The 23,292-nt window shown below is 52.7% G+C and overlaps 1 protein-coding gene across 1 annotated transcript in view; it reads right to left on the bottom strand.

Annotated features, from left to right (window-relative positions):
- LOC142254735 (mitochondrial inner membrane m-AAA protease component AFG3L1-like) overlaps window positions 1-23,292 on the bottom strand; it is a 54,758-nt gene that overhangs the window by 4,862 nt on the left and 26,604 nt on the right. Inside the window, exons 6-15 of the mRNA XM_075325989.1 lie at window positions 20,819-20,943; window positions 18,130-18,400; window positions 17,798-17,935; window positions 17,566-17,719; window positions 17,316-17,423; window positions 15,229-15,354; window positions 15,016-15,126; window positions 14,766-14,881; window positions 14,377-14,577; window positions 3,699-3,893 (exon numbers count right to left, since the gene is read on the bottom strand). Of these exons, the coding sequence (XP_075182104.1) occupies window positions 3,699-3,893; window positions 14,377-14,577; window positions 14,766-14,881; window positions 15,016-15,126; window positions 15,229-15,354; window positions 17,316-17,423; window positions 17,566-17,719; window positions 17,798-17,935; window positions 18,130-18,400; window positions 20,819-20,943 (1,545 nt within the window). The remainder of the gene's footprint in view (window positions 1-3,698; window positions 3,894-14,376; window positions 14,578-14,765; window positions 14,882-15,015; window positions 15,127-15,228; window positions 15,355-17,315; window positions 17,424-17,565; window positions 17,720-17,797; window positions 17,936-18,129; window positions 18,401-20,818; window positions 20,944-23,292) is intronic.

The following is a 23,292-nucleotide window of genomic DNA, read 5'->3' as shown; positions in this document are numbered from 1 at the left end:
GCGTCTGCCGCCAGAGCTCGGTGATCGTGAGACCGTGCCATGAAAACCGGGACCTTGTTGTTGTGCCGTGACGCCATCAGGTCGACGTCCGGCATCCCCCAGCGGCGACAGATCTCCTGAAACACGTCCGGGTGAAGGGACCATTCCCCTGCGTCCATGCCCTGGCGACTGAGAAAGTCTGCTTCCCAGTTTTCCACGCCTGGGATGTGAATTGCGGATATGGTGGATGCTGTGTTTTCCACCCACGTCAGAATCCGCCGGACTTCTTGAAAGGCTTGCCGACTGCGTGTTCCCCCTTGGTGGTTGATGTACGCCACCGCTGTGGAATTGTCCGACTGAATCCGGATCTGCTTGCCCTCCAGCCACTGTTGGAAGGCTCGCAGAGCAAGATAGACTGCTCTGATTTCCAGAACATTGATCTGAAGGGTGGACTCTCTCTGAGTCCACGTACCCTGAGCCCTGTGGTGAAGAAACACTGCTCCCCACCCTGATAGGCTCGCATCTGTCGTGACCACCGCCCAGGATGGGGGTAGGAACGACTTTCCTTTTGACAATGAGGTGGGAAGAAGCCACCATCGGAGAGAGTCCTTGGCTGCCTGAGAGAGGGAGACATCCCTGTCGAGGGACGTCGACTTCCCGTCCCATTGGCGGAGAATGTCCCATTGTAGAGGGCGCAGATGAAACTGCGCGAAAGGGACTGCTTCCATTGCTGCCACCATCTTCCCTAGGAAATGCATGAGGCGCCTCAAGGAGTGGGACTGGTTCTGCAGGAGAGATTGCACCCCTGTCTGCAGAGAGCACTGCTTGTCCAGTGGAAGCTTCACTATCGCTGAGAGAGTATGAAACTCCATGCCAAGATATGTTAGTGATTGGGTCGGGGTTAGATTTGACTTTGAAAAGTTGATAATCCACCCGAAACTCTGGAGAGTCTTCAGTGCCACGTCCAGACTGTGTTGGCATGCCTCTTGAGAGGGTGCCTTTATAAGTAGATCGTCCAAATACGGGATCACGGAGTGACCCTGCGAGTGCAGGACAGCTACTACTGCTGCCATGACCTTGGTGAAGACCCGAGGGGCTGTTGCCAGCCCGAAAGGTAACGCTACGAACTGCAGGTGTTCGCTTTCTATAACGAAGCGTACTTTGTTGGGGCTTGTTTTGTCTGTGTTGAGGTAAGGATGAATCCTTACCCTTGGAGTGTTTAATGATTTCATCCAAACGCTCACCAAACAATCGGTCACGAGAAAAAGGCAAACTGGTTAAGCACTTCTTGGAAGCAGAATCTGCCTTCCATTCTCTCAACCACAGGGCTCTGCGCAAAACCACGGAGTTGGCTGACGCCACCGCCGTACGGCTCGTAGAGTCCAGGACAGCATTAATCGCGTAAGACGCGAATGCAGACATTTGAGAGGTCAATGGTGCCACCTGCGGGGCAGATGTACGTGTGACCGAGTCGACTTGTATAAGCCCAGCTGAAATGGCTTGGAGTGCCCATACGGCTGCAAAAGCTGGCGCCAACGACGCTCCAATAGCTTCATAGATGGATTTCAGCCAGAGCTCCATCTGCCTGTCAGTGGCATCTTTAAGTGCCGCTCCATCTTCTACTGCAACTAAAGATCTAGCTGCAAGCCTGGAGATTGGAGGGTCCACCTTGGGACACTGGGTCCAACCCTTGACCACGTCAGGGGGAAAAGGATAGCGTGTATCTTTAAGCCGTTTAGAAAACCGCTTCTCAGGATAAGCGTGGTGTTTCTGGATTGCGTCTCTAAAGTCAGAGTGGTCCAGAAAAGTGCTTAATTTACGCTTGGGATATCTGAAATGGAATTTCTCCTGCTGTGAAGCTGCCTCCTCCGCAGGAGGAGCTGGCGGGGAAATATCTAACATCCTATTGATGGACGCTATAAGATCATTCACTATGGCGTCACCATCCGGTGTATCCAGATTGAGAGCGGTCCCAGGATCAGAATCTTGATCAGTTACATCCGCCTCATCACCCATAGATTCGTCCCGCTGGGATCCTGACCAGTGAGACGAAGTTGAGGGCCCCTTATAACGAGCCCGCTTAGGTTGTCTGGGACTGTTGTCTGAGTCAGAATCGTCACCCTGGGGTGCATGTGACACCCCCGGAGCTTGGAAGTGTTCCAGCTGAGGGGGACCAGGGAGCAATGAAGCCACAGTGTCCATGGTCTGAGTTACTGGTCTAGACTGCAATGTTTCAAGAATCTTTGACATGGTCATAGACAATCTGTCAGCAAAAGCTGCAAACTCCGTTCCTGTCACCTGGACAGCATTCACAGGTGGTACACTCTGGGTCACGTCCAGCAGAGGCCCCGGCTGTGCAAGTTGCACAGGGGCCGAGCACTGCACACAATGGGGTTCAGTGGAACCTGCCGGTAGAGCAGCCCCACATGCGGTACAGGCAGCATATAATGTCTGTGCCTTGGCACCCTTGCGTTTTGCGGACGACATGCTGTTGCCTCCTTGTAATCTAGGAGGGTATATAGCCGAGAATCACCAGCGACCATACAGTACAAAGTATTTGCAAACACAAAATACTCAGTATACAAACGGCACAAGTGGGGGTGAGCCCTTGAGGGCTGCTTACCGCCCGCTGAACAGCGGGTAGGAGGCCGTAGAATCCCGTGTCTGGGTCTCCCCGTCTCCCCTCTGCAGCTCAGCGTGCAGGCAGGAATGGCTGCCGGCGTTCTGTGAAGAGGGGCGGACCGTGGGCGTGCCACAAACAAAGTGCGGGAAACTGCGTCCTACTGTGCCTGGTGTGAGGGCTGGAGTATGTAAAAAAGACTCCAGCCCTCAGCGCTGATGCTCTGTACAGCGTCCCGCCCTCCTCCTGACTGGCAGGTGCGGAGGCGGGAACGAACGAACTAGGCCGCAAAAGCCGGGGACTGTAGTAATAAGCGCGGCCGTGATATATGCACGGTCAGCGCGGAAGTCCCCGGCGCACCACAAGTCCCAGCCGCGTCGCAGTCCCAGCGGCCGGCGCGACCGTTCTCCCTGAGTCTACCCACTCAGCTAAGCTGAAGTGAGGAAATGGCACAAGCGCAGCAGCGCTGTTGTCCCCGGCGCACTAACACACCCAGCAATGCTGCGGTGTGCGCGCGTATGCACGGGGACACAGAGTACCTTGACGGAGCAGGGCCATGTCCCTGACGATACTCAGCTCCATATCCAGCGGCTTCTCCAGGGGCTGCGGATGGAGCACGGTCTCAGTGCCTGGAGACCGGTAAAATCCCACTTCACCCAGAGCCCTAATGGGGATGGGGAAGGAATCAGCATGTGGGCTCCAGCCTCCGTACCCGCAATGGGTACCTCAACCTTAACAAGCACCACCGACAGAAAGTGGGGTGAGAAGGGAGCATGCTGGGGGCCCTGTATGGGCCCTCTTTTCTTCCATCCGACATAGTCAGCAGCTGCTGCTGACTAAATAGTGGAGCTATGCGTGCGTGTCTGACCTCCTTCGCACAAAGCAAAAAACTGAGGGACCCGTGCTCCCACGGGGGGGTGTATAGCCAGAAGGGGAGGGGCCTTACACTTTTAAGTGTAGTACTTTGTGCGGCTTCCGGAGGCAGTAGCTATACACCCAATTGTCTGGGTCTCCCAATTAGGAGCGAAAAAGAAATAAGGCTACACCCCGAGTGCAGTCATGATGAATGCACAGCACCCGTAATGAGGAGCCACTTTACCTTTTCCACCTGCTCCTTGCACTGGGTAATCAGCTCCACGGTTCTCTCGTAAGCAGAATTGATGAGGTCTCTCGCCTCCTGGTCGATAAGCTCTGCAGTCGCTTCACTGTAGGGTCTATCTGCGATCATTTCCCCCTGACGTCCAAGGTCAAAAGACACCTGACCCAACTTTTTGCTCATTCCAAAGGTCACTATCTGTAAGGACAAATCGCTGTAAATTTAGACCAAACTATAATACCCGCAACTAGCAAAAAAAAAAAAAAAATAATAAAATAATATACATATTAAATATATTTAATAATAAATGTATATATTTTTTATTTGGTAATAATAATAAATATGTTTTATTTATTTAATAAATTTAATAACAATAATGTATATATATATATATATATATATACACATTATTGTTATTAAATTTATTAAATAAATATAATATATATATATATATATATAATATTTTATATTTATTTAATAAATTTAATAACAATAATGTATAAATATATATATATATATATATATATATATATATATATATATATTAAAAAATAGTTTAATAAATGTACATATGTATACATATATATATCTATACTAGAAGGTGGCCCGATTCTACGCATCGGGTATTCTAGAATTTACGTATTGTGTAGTTCATGTATGATTTTTGTTATAGAGATATATATATATATATATATATTATATATATATATATATATATATATATATATATATATATGTTGTTGTGTGTAGTTACCAAGTGTTTGTGTAGGGGCTGTACATGTTCTGGGTGTTGTCTGGGTGTGGCGGGGGGTGAGAGCGGTGTTGTATGTGTGTTGCGTTGTTTGTGGAGCGCTGTGTGTCTGTCGCGTTGTGTGTGTTGCGCGGTTTGTGTGGGTGTGGTGTGTTTTGGGGGGAGGTATGTTTTGTGCAATGTGTGTGTTGTGCGGTATGTGCGTATATTTATGTATGCCACGGTGTTTGTGTGTTGGGTGTTGTGTGTGTGCAGCGTTGTCTGTGTGTGTGGGTGTCTGTGTATGGCGGTGTTTATGGTTCCCTGTGTGTGTGTGTATGTGTGTGTGTTGGGGGGAGGTGTGCACCTCCCATCGTGCTCCATCCCCCATGCTGCGCACCCCCCATCATGCCCCATCCCCTATGCTGCGCATTCCCCATCGTGCTCCATCCCCCATGCTGCGCACCCCCATCGTGCTCCATCCCCCATGCTGCGTACTCCCCATCGTACTCCATCCTCCATGCTGCGCACTCCCCATCGTACTCCATCCTCCATGCTGCGCACTCCCCATCGTGCTACATCCCCCATGCTGCGCACCCGCCATCGTGCTCCATCCGCCATGCTGCGCACTCCCCATCGTGCTCCATCCCCCATGCTGCGCACTCCCCATCGTGCTCCATCCCCCATGCTGCGCACTCCCCATCGCGCTACATCCCCCATGCTGCGCACTCCCCATCGTGCTCCATCCCCCATGCTGCGCACTCCCCATCGTGCTCCATCCCCCATGCTGCGCACTCCCCATCGTGCTACATCCCCCATGCTGCGCACTCCCCATCGTGCTACATCCCCCATGCTGCGCACTCCCCATCGTGCTACATCCCCCATGCTGCGCACCCGCCATCGTGCTACATCCCCCATGCTGAGCACTCCCCATCGTGCTACATCCCCCATGCTGCGCACTCCCCATCGTGCTACATCCCCCATGCTGCGCACCCGCCATCGTGCTCCATCCGCCATGCTGCGCACCCGCCATCGTGCTCCATCCGCCATGCTGCGCACTCCCCATCGTGCTACATCCCCCATGCTGCGCACTCCCCATCGTGCTACATCCCCCATGCTGCGCACTCCCCATCGTGCTACATCCCCCATTCTGCGCACCTCCCCATCGTGCTACATCCCCCATGCTGCGCACTCCCCCATCGTGCTACATCCCCCATCGTGCTACATCCCCCATGCTGCGCACTCCCCCATCGTGCTACATCCCCCATGCTGCGCACTCCCCATCGTGCTACATCCCCCATGCTGCACACTCCCCATCGTGCTACATCCCCCATGCTGCACACTCCCCATCGTGCTACATCCCCCATGCTGCGCACTCCCCATCGTGCTACATCCCCCATGCTGCGCACTCCCCATCGTGCTACATCCCCCATGCTGCGCACTCCCCATCGTGCTACATCCCCCATGCTGCGCACTCCCCATCGTGCTACATCCCCCATGCTGCGCACTCCCCATCGTGCTACATCCCCCATGCTGCGCACTCCCCATCGTGCTACATCCCCCATGCTGCGCACTCCCCATCGTGCTACATCCCCCATGCTGTGCACTCCCCATCGTGCTACATCCCCCATGCTGCGCACCCCATCGTGCTACATCCTCCATGCTGCGCACCCGCCATCGTGCTACATCCCCCATGCTGCGCACTCCCCATCGTGCTACATCCCCCATGCTGCGCACTCCCCATCGTGCTACATCCCCCATGCTGCGCACCCGCCATCGTGCTACATCCCCCATGCTGAGCACTCCCCATCGTGCTACATCCCCCATGCTGCGCACTCCCCATCGTGCTACATCCCCCATGCTGCGCACCCGCCATCGTGCTACATCCCCCATGCTGCGCACCCGCCATCGTGCTCCATCCGCCATGCTGCGCACCCGCCATCGTGCTCCATCCGCCATGCTGCGCACTCCCCATCGTGCTACATCCCCCATGCTGCGCACTCCCCATCGTGCTACATCCCCCATGCTGCGCACTCCCCATCGTGCTACATCCCCCATTCTGCGCACCTCCCCATCGTGCTACATCCCCCATGCTGCGCACTCCCCCATCGTGCTACATCCCCCATCGTGCTACATCCCCCATGCTGCGCACTCCCCATCGTGCTACATCCCCCATGCTGCACACTCCCCATCGTGCTACATCCCCCATGCTGCACACTCCCCATCGTGCTACATCCCCCATGCTGCGCACTCCCCATCGTGCTACATCCCCCATGCTGCGCACTCCCCATCGTGCTACATCCCCCATGCTGCGCACTCCCCATCGTGCTACATCCCCCATGCTGCGCACTCCCCATCGTGCTACATCCCCCATGCTGCGCACTCCCCATCGTGCTACATCCCCCATGCTGCGCACTCCCCATCGTGCTACATCCCCCATGCTGCGCACTCCCCATCGTGCTACATCCCCCATGCTGTGCACTCCCCATCGTGCTACATCCCCCATGCTGTGCACTCCCCATCGTGCTACATCCCCCATGCTGCGCACCCCATCGTGCTACATCCTCCATGCTGCGCACCCGCCATCGTGCTACATCCCCCATGCTGCGCACCCGCCATCGTGCTCCATCCGCCATGCTGCGCACTCCCCATCGTGCTACATCCCCCATGCTGCGCACTCCCCATCGTGCTACATCCCCCATGCTATAATAGTTATCCTATTATACTCAGAGGAGTATAATAGGAGGACTGTAATAGGAGGAGTAGTCCTGGGGGGAGAGGAGTATAATGCCGACTCCCTGCACATGTGTGCCGGGAGCCGGTGTACACTGGTAACTATGATACACATCGGGTAACCAAGGGACCTTAGTTAGCCGATGTGTATAATGGTTACCAGCGTTCACGGGCTCCGTCAAGATCCCAGCATCGCAAGGTTATGTCTGGCGCTGCTGGGATCGTGACAGAGCCGGTGTACACTGGTAACTATGATATACATCGGGTAACCAAGGGACCTTAGTTACCCGATGTGTATAATGCTTACCAGCGTTCACGGGCTCCGTCAAGATCCCAGCAGCGCAAGGTTATGTCTGGCGCTGCTGGGATCGTGACGGAGCCGGTGTAGAAGCAAGCGATATCCCAGGATGTTGTGAGTGTGTGGATGTGATGTGTGAGGTGTGTGTGAGAGTGAGTGTGATGTGTGTGTGTGTACTCACCTGGGAGTCGGAGCTCCGTGTCAGTTGGGCCAGAGCGAGCGTGCATTGCGTGAGGGGGCGGGGCCTGCAGAGAGCCGGGGCGAGAGGCCAATCCGTGGGGGGGGGGGGGGGCTATGGCGAGCCCAGCGGCCAATCAGCCTTGTGTCACCGTAAGGACACAATTTTGGAGCATGACAGACAGACAGACAGAATAAGACAATTATATATATAGATATCTATATATATAATTGCCTTATTCTGTCTGTCTGTCTTGCTTCAAAATTGTGTCCTTACGGTGACACAAAGCTGATTGGCCGCTGGGCTCGCCATGGCCCCGCCCCCCCGCACAGATTGGTCGCTCGCCCAGGCTGCGCCCCCACACGGATTGGCCGGCCGCTCGCCCAGGCTCCGCCCCCCCACAGATTGGCCTCTAGCCCCGGCACCCTGCAGGCATTGGCAACTCGGCCACGCCCCGCCCCCCTCACGCAATGCACGCTAGCTCTGGCCCCGCCCCCCCACGCATTCCCCGAACCGACACGGTCACGGAGCCACGACTACCAGGTGAGTACTGTACCCCTGGAAGCCCACATCAGCATACGCCGCCAAACCAGCTGCTGGAGGGGGCTGGGAGGAGAGAGGCTGATCCTGGGGAAGGCTGGGATGGGGAGGCTGAGAGAAGAGAGGCTGAGGCTGGGGGAGGCTGAGGCTGGGGGAGGCTGGGAGGAGAGAGGCTGATGCTGGGGACCGAAAAGGCTGATGCTGGGAGGAGAGAGGCTGATGCTGGGGGAGGCTGAGGCTGGGGTAGGCTGGGAGGAGAGAGGCTGATGCTGGCAGGAGAGAGGCTGATGCTGGGAGGAGAGAGGCTGATGCTGGGAGGAGAGAGGCTGATGCTGGGAGGAGAGAGGCTGATGCTGGGAGGAGAGAGGCTGATGCTGGGAGGAGAGAGGCTGATGCTGGGAGGAGAGAGGCTGATGCTGGGAGGAGAGAGGCTGATGCTGGGAGGAGAGAGGCTGATGCTGGGAGGAGAGAGGCTGATGCTGGGAGGAGAGAGGCTGATGCTGGGAGGGGAGAGGCTGATGCTGGGAGGGGAGAGGCTGATGCTGGGAGGAGAGAGGCTGATGCTGGGAGGAGAGAGGCTGATGCTGGGAGGAGAGAGTCTGATGCTGGGGGAGGCTGAGGCTGGGATAGGCTGGGAGGAGAGAGGCTTAGGCTGGGAGGAGAGAGGCTGAAGCTGGGAGGAGAGAGGCTGAGGCTGGGAGGAGAGAGGCTGATGCTGGGAGGAGAGAGGCTGATGCTGGGAGGAGAGAGGCTGATGCTGGGAGGAGAGAGGCTGATGCTGGGAGGGGAGAGGCTGATGCTGGGAGGAGAGAGGCTGATGCTGGGAGGAGAGAGGCTGATGCTGGGAGGAGAGAGGCTGATGCTGGGAGGAGAGAGGCTGATGCTGGGAGGAGAGAGGCTGATGCTGGGGGAGGCTGAGGCTGGGATAGGCTGGGAGGAGAGAGGCTGAGGCTGGGAGGAGAGAGGCTGAAGCTGGGAGGAGAGAGGCTGAGGCTGGGAGGAGAGAGGCTGATGCTGGGAGGAGAGAGGCTGATGCTGGGAGGAGAGAGGCTGATGCTGGGAGGAGAGAGGCTGATGCTGGGAGGAGAGAGGCTGATGCTGGGAGGAGAGAGGCTGATGCTGGGAGGAGAGAGGCTGATGCTGGGAGGAGAGAGGCTGATGCTGGGAGGAGAGAGGCTGATGCTGGGAGGAGAGAGGCTGATGCTGGGGACAGAGAGGCTGATGCTGGGGACAGAGAGGCTGATGCTGGGGACAGAGAGGCTGATGCTGGGGACAGAGAGGCTGATGCTGGGGACAGAGAGGCTGATGCTGGGGACAGAGAGGCTGATGCTGGGGACAGAGAGGCTGATGCTGGGGACAGAGAGGCTGATGCTGGGGACAGAGAGGCTGATGCTGGGGACAGAGAGGCTGATGCTGGGAGGAGAGAGGCTGATGCTGGGAGGAGAGAGGCTGATGCTGGGAGGAGAGAGGCTGATGCTGGGAGGAGAGAGGCTGATGCTGGGAAGAGAGAGGCTGATGCTGGGAAGAGAGAGGCTGATGCTGGGAAGAGAGAGGCTGATGCTGGGAGGAGAGAGGCTGATGCTGGGAGGAGAGAGGCTGATGCTGGGAGGAGAGAGGCTGATGCTGGGAGGAGAGAGGCTGATGCTGGGAGGAGAGAGGCTGATGCTGGGAGGAGAGAGGCTGATGCTGGGAGGAGAGAGGCTGATGCTGGGAGGAGAGAGGCTGATGCTGGGAGGAGAGAGGCTGATGCTGGGAGGAGAGAGGCTGATGCTGGGAGGAGAGAGGCTGATGCTGGGAGGAGAGAGGCTGATGCTGGGAGGAGAGAGGCTGATGCTGGGAGGAGAGAGGCTGATGCTGGGAGGAGAGAGGCTGATGCTGGGAGGAGAGAGGCTGATGCTGGGAGGAGAGAGGCTGATGCTGGGAGGAGAGAGGCTGATGCTGGGAGGAGAGAGGCTGATGCTGGGAGGAGAGAGGCTGATGCTGGGAGGAGAGAGGCTGATGCTGGGAGGAGAGAGGCTGATGCTGGGAGGAGAGAGGCTGATGCTGGGAGGAGAGAGGCTGATGCTGGGAGGAGAGAGGCTGATGCTGGGAGGAGAGAGGCTGATGCTGGGAGGAGAGAGGCTGATGCTGGGAGGAGAGAGGCTGATGCTGGGAGGAGAGAGGCTGATGCTGGGAGGAGAGAGGCTGATGCTGGGAGGAGAGAGGCTGATGCTGGGAGGAGAGAGGCTGATGCTGGGAGGAGAGAGGCTGATGCTGGGAGGAGAGAGGCTGATGCTGGGAGGAGAGAGGCTGATGCTGGGAGGAGAGAGGCTGATGCTGGGAGGAGAGAGGCTGATGCTGGGAGGAGAGAGGCTGATGCTGGGAGGAGAGAGGCTGATGCTGGGAGGAGAGAGGCTGATGCTGGGAGGAGAGAGGCTGATGCTGGGAGGAGAGAGGCTGATGCTGGGAGGAGAGAGGCTGATGCTGGGAGGAGAGAGGCTGATGCTGGGAGGAGAGAGGCTGATGCTGGGAGGAGAGAGGCTGATGCTGGGAGGAGAGAGGCTGATGCTGGGAGGAGAGAGGCTGATGCTGGGAGGAGAGAGGCTGATGCTGGGAAGAGAGAGGCTGATGCTGGGAAGAGAGAGGCTGATGCTGGGAGGAGAGAGGCTGATGCTGGGAGGAGAGAGGCTGATGCTGGGAGGAGAGAGGCTGATGCTGGGAGGAGAGAGGCTGATGCTGGGAGGAGAGAGGCTGATGCTGGGAGGAGAGAGGCTGATGCTGGGAGGAGAGAGGCTGATGCTGGGAGGAGAGAGGCTGATGCTGGGAGGAGAGAGGCTGATGCTGGGAGGAGAGAGGCTGATGCTGGGAGGAGAGAGGCTGATGCTGGGAGGAGAGAGGCTGATGCTGGGAGGAGAGAGGCTGATGCTGGGAGGAGAGAGGCTGATGCTGGGAGGAGAGAGGCTGATGCTGGGAGGAGAGAGGCTGATGCTGGGAGGAGAGAGGCTGATGCTGGGAGGAGAGAGGCTGATGCTGGGAGGAGAGAGGCTGATGCTGGGAGGAGAGAGGCTGATGCTGGGAGGAGAGAGGCTGATGCTGGGAGGAGAGAGGCTGATCCTGGGAGGAGAGAGGCTGATGCTGGGAGGAGAGAGGCTGATGCTGGGAGGAGAGAGGCTGATGCTGGGAGGAGAGAGGCTGATGCTGGGAGGAGAGAGGCTGATGCTGGGAGGAGAGAGGCTGATGCTGGGAGGAGAGAGGCTGATGCTGGGAGGAGAGAGGCTGATGCTGGGAGGAGAGAGGCTGATGCTGCGGGCAGAGAGGCTGATGCTGCGGGCAGAGAGGCTGATGCTGCGGGCAGAGAGGCTGATCCTGCGGGCAGAGAGGCTGATCCTGCGGGCAGAGAGGCTGATCCTGCGGGCAGAGAGGCTGATCCTGCGGGCAGAGAGGCTGATGCTGGGGACAGAGAGGCTGATGCTGGGGACAGAGAGGCTGATGCTGGGGACAGAGAGGCTGATGCTGGGGACAGAGAGGCTGATGCTGGGAGGAGAGAGGCTGATGCTGGGAGGAGAGAGGCTGATGCTGGGAGGAGAGAGGCTGATGCTGGGAGGAGAGAGGCTGATGCTGGGAGGAGAGAGGCTGATGCTGGGAGGAGAGAGGCTGATGCTGGGAGGAGAGAGGCTGATGCTGGGAGGAGAGAGGCTGATGCTGGGAGGAGAGAGGCTGATGCTGGGAGGAGAGAGGCTGATGCTGGGAGGAGAGAGGCTGATGCTGGGAGGAGAGAGGCTGATGCTGGGAGGAGAGAGGCTGATGCTGGGAGGAGAGAGGCTGATGCTGGGAGGAGAGAGGCTGATGCTGGGAGGAGAGAGGCTGATGCTGGGAGGAGAGAGGCTGATGCTGGGAGGAGAGAGGCTGATGCTGGGAGGAGAGAGGCTGATGCTGGGAGGAGAGAGGCTGATGCTGGGAGGAGAGAGGCTGATCCTGGGAGGAGAGAGGCTGATGCTGGGAGGAGAGAGGCTGATGCTGGGAGGAGAGAGGCTGATGCTGGGAGGAGAGAGGCTGATGCTGGGAGGAGAGAGGCTGATGCTGGGAGGAGAGAGGCTGATGCTGGGAGGAGAGAGGCTGATGCTGGGAGGAGAGAGGCTGATGCTGGGAGGAGAGAGGCTGATGCTGCGGGCAGAGAGGCTGATGCTGCGGGCAGAGAGGCTGATCCTGCGGGCAGAGAGGCTGATCCTGCGGGCAGAGAGGCTGATCCTGCGGGCAGAGAGGCTGATCCTGCGGGCAGAGAGGCTGATCCTGCGGGCAGAGAGGCTGATCCTGCGGGCAGAGAGGCTGATCCTGCGGGCAGAGAGGCTGATGCTGCGGGCAGAGAGGCTGATGCTGCGGGCAGAGAGGCTGATGCTGCGGGCAGAGAGGCTGATGCTGCGGGCAGAGAGGCTGATGCTGCGGGTAGAGAGGCTGATTCTGCGGGTAGAGAGGCTGATGCTGCGGGTAGAGAGGCTGATGCTGCGGGTAGAGAGGCTGATGCTGGTGCAGCATGGGGGATGGAGCACGATGGGGGGTGCGCAGCATGGGGGATGGAGCACGTTTGGGAGTGCGCAGCATGGTGGATGGAGCACGTTTGGGAGTGCGCAGCATGGGAGATGGAGCACGATGGGGGGGTGCGCAGCATAGGGGATGGAGCACGATGGGGAGTGCGCTGCATGGGGGATGGAGCACGATGGGGAGTGCGCAGCATGGCGGATGGAGCACGTTTGGGAGTGCGCTGCATGGGGGATGGAGCACGATGGGGAGTGCGGAGTATGGTGGATGGAGCACGTTTGGGAGTGCGCAGCATGGCGGATGGAGCACGTTTGGGAGTGCGCAGCATGGTGGATGGAGCACGTTTGGGAGTGCGCAGCATGGCGGATGGAGCACGTTTGGGAGTGCGCAGCATGGCGGATGGAGCACGATGGGGAGTGCGCTGCATGGCGGATGGAGCACGTTTGGGAGTGCACAGCATGGGAGATGGAGCACGATGGGAAGTGCACACCTCCCCCCAACACACACACACACGCGCGCGCACTGCACAACACACCACACACACTGGGAACCAAACAACTGCCCCAGACACCCACACACACACACAGACAACGCTGCACACACACACACACACAACACCCAACACACAAACACCGCGGCACACACAAATATACGCACATACCGCACAACACACACATTGCGCAAAACATACCTCCCCCCAAAACACACACACAAACCGTGCAACACACACACACACAACGCTACAGACACACAGCGCTCCACAAACAACGCAACACACATACAACACCGCTCTCACCCCCGTCACACCCAGACAACACCCAGAACATGTACAGCGCCCTACACAAACACTTGGTAACTACACACAACAACATCTATAATATATATATATATATATATATATATATATATATATATATATATATATATATATATATATATATATATATATATATATATATATATATATATATATACACATATACATAACAAAAATCATACATGAACTACACAATACGTAAATTCTAGAATACCCGATGCGTAGAATCGGGCCACCTTCTAATATTACATATATATATATATATATATATATATATATATATATATATATATATATATATATATATATATATATATATATATATATATATATATATATATATATATATACATTTTTTTTTTTTTTTAGGTGGGCCACTGCCCTTGGTACATATATAGCCCTCATAATACACTTACTGACCAATATACACTTTTATTTAGGATTTGCTAGTTTTTCTGTTCTCTCTCTTGGTCTCCCAGAACCCTTGTGACCTTTTTCTTTGTTTTTATTATTATTAAAACAAAAAGATATGTCTATATGTATACATTTAATAATAAATGTATATATTTTTTATTTGGCAATAATAATCACACATTTTATTTAATAAATATATTTAAAACAATAATATATATGTATAATAAATAAATATATAATTTTTTAAGAATAAATTAATATATATTTTGAATAATAAATTAATATATATATTTAATAAATGAATATATATATTTAATAATATGTGTATATATATATATATATATTTTTTTTTTTTATAAGAATAAATGTATATATATTTATTTAAATAATAATAATATTTTATTATATAATAATAAGTGTATATGCAATATTTTGTAAACTTTATCATTTTCTGACCTGTGCATAAGCAGTCTGTGTGACCTTCTTCAGGTCATCTTGTGCCCCCGTTGTGATGCGACCAAAGAAGATCTGTTCAGCCACGCGGCCCCCCAGCATCATACACATCCGGTCGAATAGTTGTTCCTTCGTGTATAGATATTGCTCCTTCGGGAGATATTGTGCATAACCTAAGCCTTTCCCTCTGGGAATGATCGATACCTGAAGGTGGAAGGAATGACGGAGGATTTATCATGAGCTTGTGCTCTGCATTCATATCATTTGCCTACATTGGGGGTAGATGTGTTAGTGGTTAACCCCTTCAGCACACAGTGATGCACATTACGTCTATGTATCATGTGTAAAGTAGACCAAATGTGACAAGGTCATCATTTCATGGTTTCACCCACCTTGAGAAGAGGGTCTGCGTGTTCCAAGAACCAGCCAACCACCGCATGTCCGGCCTCGTGGTACGCCACCGTCCGCTTCTCGTCTGGCTGAAGGACCTGAGTTTTCTTCTCCAGCCCTAAAAGCAGAAGGATCTAACATAAGGAAACGTAAAACACAAAACCGCACTATCTTGTCCTTCCGGTCATCATTGCAGTACATACAGCTTTGTGGAGTCTGTAACATACTAAGAATGACCGCCAAGGTTCTCACCTCCAATGACGCGCTCAATCGCCTTCTCAAAGTGCTTTTCCACCACATACTCATTCAGGTGTCTGGCCGCAATCAGAGCCGCCTCATTACAGACATTGGCGATATCAGCACCTGAGACAAAGACATAAGACGTCACGGTGCAGGAAGACGCAACGATGGGGTGACCATTGGAGCGAACATTCTGGTTTATTAGAATATGGGGATATCCTCCACCTGTAAAGCCTGGAGTCAGAGCCGACAACTTCCGAGACAAGTCATCCTTGCTGATGTTTTCAGGCAACTTTAAAGGACGTAGGTGAACCTTAAAAATAGAGGCTCTTCCTTTGATATCAGGGGGACCTACAGGAGAAAAAAAAAAAAAAGAATAAGACACAATCTCTTTATAGCAAATTCGACTCGAAAAAGTGAGAATTGTAGACGCTTTATTATTACAAAGGATCCCTGATGCGGAATATGAAAAAAGATTTTGGGTACTCACCGTATAATCTCCTCCTTCTTGGAGCCTTTATTGGGGAACACAGGAAACCATGGTTTGCTGTGTCCCCTAATGAAGCAATAGAGAAAGAAGAGTTTGGGTACTCACCGTAAAATCTCACTCTTGGAACCTTTATTGGGGGGACACAGGAGACCATGATTTGCTGTGTCCCCTAATGAAGCAATAGAGAAAGAAGAGTTTGGGTACTCACCGTAAAATCTCACTCTTGGAACCTTTATTGGGGGGACACAGGAGACCATGATTTGCTGTGTTCCCCAATGAAGCGATAGAAAAAAAAAATAGATTTTGGGGTACTTACCATAAAATATCTTTCCTCTGAGCCTTCATTGGGGGACACAGCTCATGGTTCTGTGTCCCCCAATGAGGAGAGAGAGAAATCCCATTCTTCTAAGTTATAGATTTTGCAACTAAATGGTTTATATAAACTGTAAGAGACATTTAATATTAATCCTTCGCCTCATTGGGGGACATAGGACCATGAGCTGTGTCCCCCATTGAGGGCTCAGAGAAAGATTTTACAGTGAGTACCCAAAAAATCTACTCATCGTAAAATCCCTTTCTTGGAGCCTTCATTGAAGAAAATCATAGTTTGCTGTATCCCCCAATGAAGTGATACAGCAAACTATGATTTTCTTCAATGAAGGCTCCAAGAAAGGGATTTTACGGTGAGTACCCAAAATATTCTTTTCTCTATGGCTTCATTGGTGGACAAAGCAAACCATGGTTTCCTGTGTCCTCTAATAAAAGCTCAGAGAATAAGATTTTACAGTGAGTACCCCAAATCTTTTCTCTATTGCTTCATTGGTGGACACAGCAAACTATGGTCCTGTGTCCCCCAATGAAGGCTTTGAGAGAGATTTTACGGTGAGTACCCAAAATCTTCTTTTCCCTATCGCTTCATTGGAGGACACAGATAAACCATGGTTTCCTGTGTCCCCCGATAAAAGCTCAGAGAAAGAGATTTTACGGTGAGTACCCAAAAATCTTCTTTTCCATTGTCCAGATTTGCTGCGGTAACAAAATCTTTACTATATACTTCCGAGGCAGGACCCTTTGTGGGTGTACGGATGCAACCATAGGCCATAGGGTCCCATCAATAAAGAAAAGGCAAATATTATACAAACACATATAAAACACTTTTTTGGTAATCTTTATAGGGTACAATGAATCCTATGGATACATTGGCCATATATGCAAAATATAAAGCTTAGCCATATATACAGTCGCTATGAGTGGGTTGAATCCCCTAAACACTATCACTCATACAGAGGATAAATGTACGATCACTGGGGTCTGACTACTGAGACCCTCAACGATCATTAGAAGGGGGGTCCTGAAGTGCAGCAGACCTGTGCGTACAGGTGGGCAATATTAGGGTGTCTGTCCTAGTGGTATACACTTACATAGTGCTGGGTAGCCCACCTGATAAAATAGCATGGTGCACTACACGTAAATCAGTAACCATGGTCCATCTGTATTCTGCACCTGTCCAACCTCCACCTTTTATTGTGAGGTCTTGTTGTACCTTGCAGTGCTATAGCATTGTAGGGCATTAGTACATATGGCCTTTTTAATGTGTTTTTTGAAGGGGATTTGATATCTTTTTCAGTGAATTGTGGCACTGTACAAGTGTCACACTCACAAGAAAATTCGAGACCACCATTTTTGTGGTTGTTGGGGGGTCCCGGCAGTTATACCCTGGGTAATCATACATTTATAACCTACTCTGTGAATAGGTGATAATGTAGTTTATACGACAATCCCTATAATACATTTCCTCCTCCCTTGCTGACTTACAACCTACCAATGAAGATTTGCCGATCAAATCGCCCTGGTCTCATCAAAGCTGGATCCAATATATCTGCACGGTTGGTGCCGGCCAGGACCACCACATTTGTGTCAGAGTTAAAGCCTATAGCCAAGAAGAAGAAAAAATAATAATTGAGCTATGAGGTTTAGTAGATCAGTGGTCTTTAACCTGAGGTTCCCCAGAACTACAGCTCACACCCTCTACCTTCCTATGACTCCCCTGCAGCGATCTGATCAGTACTCACCATCCATTTCTACTAGCAGCTGGTTTAGGGTGTTTTCTTGCTCACTGTGCCCTCCGAAGGTCCCTTGCCCTCGTTTTCTGCCAACAGCATCGATCTCATCGATGAAGAGGATACATGGAGCATTCTTGCGAGCCAATACAAACATGTCCCGGACCTACAGGATAGTAATTGTACAGGTGTACTATTAATATAAAAACAGGTGGCCCCCGGTATCCGATCCTTATAAACCTACCCTGGCCGGGCCAACGCCGACGAACATCTCCAGGAACTCTGATCCATTCACAGTTATAAAAGGCACATTGGCTTCTCCTGCGGTTGCCTTCGCTAGTAGGGTCTTTCCGGTGCCGGGGGGTCCAGTGAGCATTGCTCCCTAGTCAAAAAAATAGAACTATACTAATATCCAGTTTTTTAAAATTGAAGAACGGGCTAACGCTTTTGAGATCCACCCTAATAATCTCTGTACCTAGTTACTAGAAATCCGAATTCAAGGCCTGAAACGTCCTGTGTAATAAATTATGGATAGTAAAGTCTTGATATAATGCCCTCTTTCCCCTGTTCTCTTACCCGAGGTATCTTTGCCCCCAAATCATGATATTGTTTGGGATTTTTGAGGAAATTCACAAATTCCATTATCTCTAATTTCGCCTCCTCGCATCCAGCCACATCACGAAACTTGACATTGATGTTTCCTTTCATCATCTTGGCGGTTGTCTCCCCGATGCCAAAAATGCCACCACTTTTCCCTCCTCGGACAGAGTTCATAAGACCCTTCCGCAGGCTATAAAATATGTATCCTATGATGAGTAGTGAGGGAATGAGGCTCATGAGGAAAGACCTGCAAAAACAAGAGGATAAAGACACAGATTAGGAAGATAACAATACAGTCTACTTTATAAAGTAAAGTCATGTAGGTGTCACGCTCGCCGCCGGGGATGGTACTGCGGTGAGCAAAAGTGGATCCACTGGACCACAAGAGGACCCCGGGCTTAGCCTTTTAGTGAGTGGCTTGACTAAGCACCCACCACAAGGCAGACGCCAGGTACCACTCTCAGGGCAGGGACGACTGTGGCAGCTGACCCCCAGGGCAGGGTTGGACACAAGAGACGACAGGGCTGAGTCTCGAGTGTAAACAGGAACCACAAGGGTTGCAGGGGCAGATGAGAAGGCCAGGGCGGTCAGACACAGTCTCTGGTGTGGCGAAAGCCAACGGGATGACTAGGGCTGGAGGCACAGCCAGGACAGACAGGCACAGATTCTGGTGTGGCGAGGGCCAGCGGGATAGTTCAGGCTGGAGGTATGGCATAGACGGACAGGCACAGTCTCTGGCGTAGCTAGGGCCATTGGGATAGCTGAGGCTGGAGGTACGGCAGAGACAGACAGGCACATTCTCTGGCGTGGCTAGGGCCATCGGGATAGCTGAGGCTGGAAGTACGGGAGAGACGGACAGGCACAGACCCGGGCCACCTGAATAGCTGAGGCTGGAAGTACGGGAGAGATGGACAGGCACAGACCCTGGCATGGCGAGGGCCACCTGAATAGCTGAGGCTGGAGATACAGCCAAGGCAGACAGGCAGGGACACTGGTACTGACAGGACAGGATTGATAGGCAGGGAACAAAAAGGACTGAATAGACGGGAGAGACAAGGAGACCTGACAACTAGCTAGCTGGAGTACTGGATACTAACTACTTAAGCGAAGGCATTGATCAGGCACCTCCCCTAGTGGGAGCTTGCCCTAAATATCCAGTGTCTCAAAAGCAATAGGCTGGGAGGCACTTCCTGGGAGTGGCGCGTTGGTCCTTTAAAAGATGGGCAGTGGAGAACGCACATTCCCTAGTAGCGGTCCGGGAGATGCTGTGACGAGTGCACACACTCCAGGGGGCAGGGGAGGGGGAGAAGAAGCAGGGACACCGGACAGCGTGGAGGGACCCAGCCGCGGTGGGGAGTCAGTCAGAGCACGTCCACGCACCAGAGCAAGGAGCGCAGGGACGCAGTGTTACAATAGCTTTTAAAAGAATATTAACTTATTATTGCTCTCTGTTATCAGCTATATCAAGTCAGATATATATGTATCTGTGACGCCCTGGACTAGCCAGGTAGTCACAGATAGCGCCCCGCACAACACCAGTCCCACACAAGGTGACATCAGCTAAACCACATAAACCCTAGTCACCTCCCTCAGTGCTTGGACACACCAGGGAGGCAGAGCCAGGCGGTTGTCCACGCCCACCGAGGAGTTCAGAGAGCCTGAGGCAGGAAACACAGTTAGTTGAGTCTGGGGAGTCAGATTAGTGACAGGAGTGAAGGAGAGTGGAGGCAGGCCTGTGTGACAGGTCTGCAACTGACTGTGAGGTGTGAGGGTCGTAGCCCGAACACCCTGGCTAGGAGGCAGACGGTGGCCTAGCCTGCAGGAGCCGGGAAGACGGCTTGGTGGAACCGTGGTGGACCGGGACAGGGTAGAGGCCCGCCGATACCGACCCGGGGAACCGACTGGAAACCGGTGCACACAGGAAGGGACTTGACCCTGAAACGAGGTCCAGATTCCACTGGACTGAGTTAATTCACTGACTGCGGTCTGGACCTTAGGTCCTTTCCCACCCAAGTCCCGACTGAAGACATCAGCCCACCGAGGGGGATAGAAAGCCACCGCACAGGCAGAGAGATCCCACGGGCCAGCGTCTGCGGGCAAACGGGCCCTCCGACATATACACAGCCGGGGAGCGGACTCCCGTCGCTGAAGCGCAGGCAGTCTACACATTCACAACATGGTGCAGGAGAAAGGCCAAGGCCACCGAACCGGGTGGGGGACCAGACGCAGCCGGCTGCGGGCACCGACCACCATCAACTTTGTTTACCAGAGACTTGTGTGTGTCAATAACAGCGAGTACAACAGTGCCATCCGGCCGCGCACCGCCCAGCTACTTCTCTCCAACGGGTCCCGGGGCCATCATCCCTGCCCACAGAGGGGTTAACATCGGGCTGTACTACCATCTCCCCCGGGTGCCCCGTAACTGCAGCGGTGGGGTCTACACTTTCACCACAGCCCGTGGGTAGCGACACGAACTTAAACACAGCCTCGGCCGTGCACCTACCTACCACCCCTCTAAGTAGCGCCAGCACCCTTTCAGATCGAAGTGACCCCGGGTCCGGAGGCGCTCGAGCCACCCACCAACGAGCCCGGATCAGAGCAGCTCGGCTGCGGCCGAGCGCGGGGCGGTACATATATATAGCTATATATCTCTCTATAAACCTACCCATCGCTCTCAGTGCTATATACAACAGTGATCCGATCAGCTGGTTCGATCCCCAGATCCTGCTGTGCCATCTCCAGATTGCGCTCAAAGCTGTCCACACTGCCGATATTAAACCAAGCTTGTGTCTGAAATATACAAAGGATGGTACATATTTCTTATATAACCACAATTCCCCAAAAAGTTGGGACTGTGTGTGCAATGTAGATAAAGCAAGAACATGATCATTCGGAAATATCTTATAGCCATACTTTTTTTTTTAGAACAGAACATAGAGCACAGATCAGACGTTGAATGTTGGTCATTTTACTATTTAATTTGGGAAAACAAATAATTTAAAAATTGGATAAGTCACATACACCCATGGTCCTGTGTTCCCCAATAAAGGCGAGAGAGAAAAGACCATGGTAGAGAGGCAGAGTCTCTCAGAAGCAAATATGGTCAGAGATTTAACAATCGGAGAATAACTGCATCTAAAAATTGTGGAGAAATTTCAGAAAGACGTTCCCCAGCATAAAAGTGCAAAAACTTAGAATCTCCTCCATCTACAGAACATAATATCAAATGGTTGAGAGATTATGGAGCAATCCATGTGTACCAGGGACAAGGCTGACGGTCAATATTCGACGCTCATGATCTGCGGGCTCTCCGGTCACACTGCATTTGTAACAATAAGGATTTGGTAGTGCAAATCAGTCTATATTGGTCCAGTAATTCTCCCACAATTCATTGTCTGTACACAGTTTGCCATGCAATCCATAAATGTAAGAGAAAGCTCCATCATGCAAAGAAGAAGCCTTATATCAGCACAATGCAGAAACTCTGCTTTGGGCCACAGCTCATTTATAATGGAGAGGCAAAATGGAAAACTGTTCTGGGGTCATAAAATCAAAGAAGGGAATTTTGTTACTTACCGTAAATTCCTTTTCTTCTAGCTCCTATTGGGAGACCCAGACGATTGGGTGTATAGCTACTGCCTCCGGAGGCCACACAAAGCATTACACTAAAAAGTGTAAGGCCCCTCCCCTTCTGGCTATACACCCCCCGTGGGATCACTGGCTCACCAGTTTTAGTGCAAAAGCAAGAAGGAGGAAAGCCAATAACTTGGTTAAACAAATTCACTCCGAGTAACATCGGAGAACTGAAAAACCGTTCAACATGAACAACATGTGTACCCGAAAAAAACCCAAAAATCCCGAAGGACAACAGGGCGGGTGCTGGGTCTCCCAATAGGAGCTAGAAGAAAAGGAATTTACGGTAAGTAACAAAATTCCCTTCTTCTTCGTCGCTCCATTGGGAGACCCAGACGATTGGGACGTCCAAAAGCAGTCCCTGGGTGGGTAAAGAAATACCTTATGTTAGAGCTGCGAAGACAGCCCTCCCCTACGGGGAGGCAACTGCCGCCTGCAGGACTCTTCTACCTAGGCTGGCGTCCGCCGAAGCATAGGTATGCACCTGATAATGTTTGGTGAAAGTGTGCAGACTCGACCAGGTAGCCGCCTGGCACACCTGTTGAGCCGTAGCCTGGTGTCGCAATGCCCAGGACGCACCCACGGCTCTGGTAGAATGGGCCTTCAGCCCTGATGGAACCGGAAGCCCAGCAGAACGGTAGGCTTCAAGAATTGGTTCTTTGATCCATCGAGCCAGGGTGGCTTTGGAAGCCTGCGACCCTTTGCGCTTACCAGCGACAAGGACAAAGAGTGCATCGGAGCGGCGCAGGGGCGCCGTGCGGGAAATGTAGATTCTGAGTGCTCTCACCAGATCTAACAAATGTAAATTCTTCTCATACCGATGAACTGCATGAGGACAAAAAGAAGGCAAAGAGATATCCTGATAAAGATGAAAAGAGGATACCACCTTCGGGAGAAGCTCCTGAATGGGGCGCAGCACTACCTTGTCCTGGTGGAAGACCAGGAAAGGAGCCTTGGATGACAGCGCTGCTAGCTCAGACACTCTCCGAAGAGATGTGATCGCTACCAGAAAAGCCACTTTCTGTGATAGTCTAGAAAGTGAAAACCTCCCTCAGAGGCCCGAAGGGCGGCTTCTGGAGGGCAACTAGTACCCTGTTCAGATCCCATGGATCTAACGGCCGCTTGTACGGGGGTACAATATGACAAACCCCCTGCAGGAACGTGCGCACCTTAGGAAGTCGTGCTAGACGCTTTTGAAAAAAGACGGATAGCGCCGAGACTTGCCCTTTAAGGGAGCCGAGCGACAAACCTTTTTCTAACCCAGATTGCAGGAAAGAAAGAAAGGTAGGCAATGCCAAAGGCCAGGGAGACACTCCCTGAGCAGAGCACCAGGATAAGAAAATCCTCCACGTTCTGTGGTAGATCTTAGCGGACGTGGGCTTCCTAGCCTGTCTCATGGTGGCAACGACCCCTTGGGATAATCCTGAAGACCCTAGGATCCAGGACTCAATGGCCACACAGTCAGGTTCAGGGCCGCAGAATTCCGATGGAAAAACGGCCCTTGGG

The sequence above is a fragment of the Anomaloglossus baeobatrachus genome, chromosome 10 (genome assembly GCF_048569485.1).
Source record: "Anomaloglossus baeobatrachus isolate aAnoBae1 chromosome 10, aAnoBae1.hap1, whole genome shotgun sequence".
NCBI classification, from domain to species: Eukaryota; Metazoa; Chordata; class Amphibia; order Anura; family Aromobatidae; genus Anomaloglossus; species Anomaloglossus baeobatrachus.
This window is presented reverse-complemented; position numbering and strand designations above follow the sequence as displayed.